At 30.0% G+C, this 4,468-nt stretch overlaps 1 protein-coding gene across 1 annotated transcript; it reads left to right on the forward strand.

The window, feature by feature from the left end:
- Nucleotides 1-671: 671 nt before the first annotated feature.
- LOC112681192 lies at nt 672-1,529 on the forward strand. Its single transcript, XM_025551454.1, has 4 exons — nt 672-912; nt 972-1,105; nt 1,166-1,333; nt 1,455-1,529. The coding sequence occupies exons 1-4, from the start codon at nt 672-674 to the stop codon at nt 1,527-1,529; spliced, it is 618 nt and encodes a 205-aa protein (XP_025407239.1).
- The last annotated feature ends 2,939 nt before the right edge of the window (nt 1,530-4,468 follow it).

The raw sequence follows: 4,468 nt of genomic DNA on the forward strand, positions 1-4,468 counted from the left end.
ACACACGAAGCGTATATTTGAACTGGAACCAATCAATAAAGAATCAGCTATTAAGTTAAGGCATTTAACCGATTCAATCTAAACGCGCATATACAAGCATTAAAAGCTTTAAATCATGATCCGTACAATTGGGGTGCGTTATTATTACATGTCATATATACAGAACTCGACACAAATACAATACGTCAATGGGAAACGAAAGTGTCGAGAGAAGACTCACCGGGTGTAGAATTAATGATTGAGTTCCTATGTAGAAGAAGTTAGATGCTAGATTCGATCGAAAATGCAAAATTATTAACATTCAAGCAAAATTAATCAAATTGTTCGTCAACTAGAACCTCAAAAGTTGAAACGTACAAAGAAGGTGCGTCGACAGTTTTAACTACATCAAAAATGAAATGTTATTTGTGTCAACAATTTCACTCAATATATAAGTGCACTATATTTCTGGCACTTGATATAGCGACCAGAATAAATAAAGTCAATGTCTATCGCGAAAGTGTGGAAGATGTCAAAAACTTCATAATTCACTTTTACATCAAGAAAAATAAGCCAGTTCGGGTGAAGGAAGTATACAGAGTGTTGCAAATGATGGGAATACATTGGTTGCACATATAGTGAATGCCGAAACCAATAATCAAGTATTATTAGTGACAGCAATAATAAAAATAATGAGTTCCGTCGGCAGACAAATACACGGTCGAGCGTTGTTAGATAATGGATCTCAAAGAAATTTCATTACGAGTAATTTAGTACATAAACTTGGACTCAAACGTCAGAAAGTAAATATACCAATATGTGGAATAAGAGAATCGAAAAATAATATTAAGTACAAACTCTCTGCTATTGTTCAATCATTAGATAGTTCGCATAAAAAGACTATCGAATTTCTAGTCTTATCAAAAATAACCGGTTCATTACCACATAACCGATACGCAATGTGAGTTTTCCCGACAACGTTAATGTCGCAGACCCATCGTTCAATCATCCGGGTAATATCGATGTTCTTATCGGCGGAAAAACGTATTGGGACATAATATGTGCCGAGAAGCTCAAGATCAAAGAAGGCCCATATCTGCAAAGAACATTGTTCGGGTGGGTAGTGGTAAGTAAATCATTAATAGATATGAATGATATCAAATTAAATTCGTATTTATCAACAAAGAAACATCAGTATGAATTATTAGATGATAAAATCGAATTATTTTGGAAAATGGAAGAGTTACCTTCGAAGCATATTTTCACCGACGAACAAAAATTGTACTTAACACATTTTTCCGAAAACGTCTACCAAAATGAGGATGGCAAATCCATAGTAAAATTACCATTCAAAGTAAATTGTAACCAACAGCTGGACAACTCATTCAACTCAGCGTTACGCAGATTTCTATCATTAGAAAAACGATTGTTAAAGATTCTGAATTAAATGTTAAGTATAAATGTTTATGTTATAGTATGATAATTTAAAACATATGGGATGTATAGGCAATGCAAGCGGTGATAATCAGTTAGTTAATCGAAAACAATAAATGTTTCTATTTACAGCATTCGTTCGTATTAAACGATCATAGTAGAACGACCAAGCTGCGCGTTGTGTTTGACGGATCAGCGAAAACCAGTATAGTGGTGTCGTTAAAAATGACATGTTAATGAACGATCCCAAAGTACAACCGGACTTATTAGTTATCATAATTCGATTTAGAACTCATAATTATGCATTTTCGGCTGATATAACGAAAATATATCGACAGGTACGACTGAAAAATTATTACACAGCAATCTTCAATAATTTGAAGCTAATGGTAAATTTTTTTTTTTTGCATATTTCTGCATATTTAGAGGTTATTACATATTTTTACATATTTTTTGTCAAAATTCAAAATTTCAAAACCGATAAACGACACAGCTTCACAGAAGATAAACTTGAAATGCATATGATTATTTATTTTAATAATAAATAAAATTTTAAAAATAAATTATGTTTAGAAAATTCCCTACATTTTTTTGTATTAAGTATTTAAGTAATTAATTTTTATAAGTTGAATTATAAATTTTAAATAAATAAAAAATTCTTGCATATTTTTTATATATTTTCATAATTTTGACTGCATATTTTTTACATATTTTCATGATTTTGACTGCATATTTTTTGCATATTTTCATGATTTTTTACTGCGTATTATATGGCATACTTCGATACTTTTAAGTGCATACAAATCCGCGCTCTAGTGATAATCAATAAAAGCGACAAAATTTTCCTTCATAATATTATTATGAACATATCTGAGTATAAGACTCATTTGTGAAATGTGGCTTATATCAGTAGTCTCATTAAACATTATACTGTAGAAATTACTTTCATGAACTTCATTAATAATTTTTTCTGTTATATAATTTTTACAACGTTCAATAATATCATTCTAAATTTTTGGACTTATATGTTGCTTTTGATAATTTTGATTTTAAATGTTTTTCAAGTATAGTATCACCTGATAATATTCTGTACTTAAGAAGAGCTCGACAATTACCACTATTAGTAAAGTAACGGGGGAAATAGATTCTTTTATTTCTTTATCTGTATTTTCACCAAACAAATTCCCTGAATCGTTATGCCCCCTTAATGTGATATTTTGGCGGCAAAAAAAAAAAATAATGGATTCAATAATTGGTTTTAGTCTCTCTTTATTTTCTAAAACTTACTTAATTCTTGAAATGTTAACAATATTTATTATTTCCCTTTTTTGATTTTTATAACAGTTCAAAAAATCAGTAGCAGATGTTAAAGCATTTAAATGATATAAATTTGAATTATGTTTCTTTAAATCACCATCTTTCCCTAACAATTTAGCAAACTTATTTAATGGTTCATTTACTAACTTTTTCAGTTTCACATTATTGTCTTTACCACCTTTATTGCTAAAAAAAAAACACAACATTTACGAAACAAACCATTTTTTGATTTTGAATAGACAAGTCACTTAAATTTTTCATAATGTGAGCGCTTAAGAAACCGTTTTTCTTCTCTGCTTTTCTTAATATGTATTGAGAAAGGACAAACGAAATTGTTTTTTGGGATATTCAATTTCTCAAGAATCTTAAACTTAATATGATCAGAAGGATTAGCAAGTCTTAAAACATTCCCTATGTCATCACTGAATTTAAACAGTTCTAAAGTTTAATCTTTATTACTTGAACTTTCACTAGGAGACAAAACATTATGTACCTTTTGATCTGAGAAATCAACTTTTCTCTTTTTGGGGGTAGACGAAGTATTGGTAATAGAATCATCATTTTTAACTGTATTACTTGTCTTACTTTCATTTTCATTTGCTTGTATTGAAATATGATTGTTATCTATACTTGTTGCTGTTGATGGATGGTTCTGCTTCTGCTTACACAGCCAACTACTTAGATTACTTTGCTTGTTCATAACGAATAATATTATTAACTACTAAGTACTAACACTTAGGAATTTAGATATAATATTTATTTATTATTTTGTAACTGAAAATCAATGATAAGAGGCAACGGATAATAATATTATCCACAAATCTTGGGTGATGGTCAAAGGGGATCGGCGTAGCCACAATTTAATCCATGACGACCGGCCGTCGTGAAAGACATGACATAGCAGCTGTCTCGCTGTCGCGTTGACAATATCAAAATATTAAATACAATAAATCAACAACATAATGATAGTAATAAATTGAAAAAATAATAATAGAGATTAGAGAAACAACTATTGTGAGCAAGCCGCCTTATAGTTATCAACTAATTCGAGAAAAAAAATTTCATAATAATATTGTAAACACATAAAAACAAATAACAATGTACACATATTTTAATTTTACGGCCCACGAGGGGGGAGGGCGAATGTCCCACTCCTCCCCGCAGGTACGCCACTGAGCGCGACGAATGCTGAACGGAGTTTGTGCACCACGTCATAGCGTTCGTAGTGTTCGGGTTTCGAGTACACACGAAACGATTAAAACTGGGAGACCGGTGATGAACAATGAATTAACGTGATAACCGAAACGCAAACGGGTAGTTCTCAAAGTTAGTTTTGAAATTTTATTTTGCATATAAATGCATATTTTGAGTCCTTTCTGTTTTTAGGGCATATTTTACACTTTTATACGCTATTTTATACTTTTCAAGACATATTGAACTTAAATTTATTTTTTCCTAAGTGACATTTTTATTTCAAACAATACAGTCAAAATGTTTGGATAAAATTTTATTTATTTTTAATTTTTGTCGTATGGTTTTTGACTGTCCGCGGGCACACATTTTTCCTAGAAGTGATAACGTCGTTTTTTTAGGGAAAATTAAGAAAATTAAGTAAAATGTATTTTTTTTATTTGGCTATAGTATATAATATATTTAAATTATGTAATTGTTTTGCCTTGTTTTTAATGCTATTTATTTTATTAATACTTTTAAATAAAGAGGCTAAAAATTTTTTTAT

Source organism: Sipha flava, unplaced genomic scaffold (assembly GCF_003268045.1).
Source record: "Sipha flava isolate LNK unplaced genomic scaffold, YSA_version1 18768_pilon_pilon, whole genome shotgun sequence".
Classification (NCBI taxonomy): domain Eukaryota; kingdom Metazoa; phylum Arthropoda; class Insecta; order Hemiptera; family Aphididae; genus Sipha; species Sipha flava.

What these genes read in the sequence shown, in the direction of transcription:
- LOC112681192 (XM_025551454.1), top strand. Translation starts at nt 672, where the DNA reads ATGAGTTCCGTCGGCAGACAAATACACGGTCGAGCGTTGTTAGATAAT. An exon ending in AGTCTTATCAAAAATAACCG is followed by an intron (nt 913 to 971) that starts GTTCATTACCAC and finishes TTAATGTCGCAG; the next exon opens with ACCCATCGTTCAATCATCCG. An exon ending in CATTGTTCGGGTGGGTAGTG is followed by an intron (nt 1,106 to 1,165) that starts GTAAGTAAATCA and finishes TTATCAACAAAG; the next exon opens with AAACATCAGTATGAATTATT.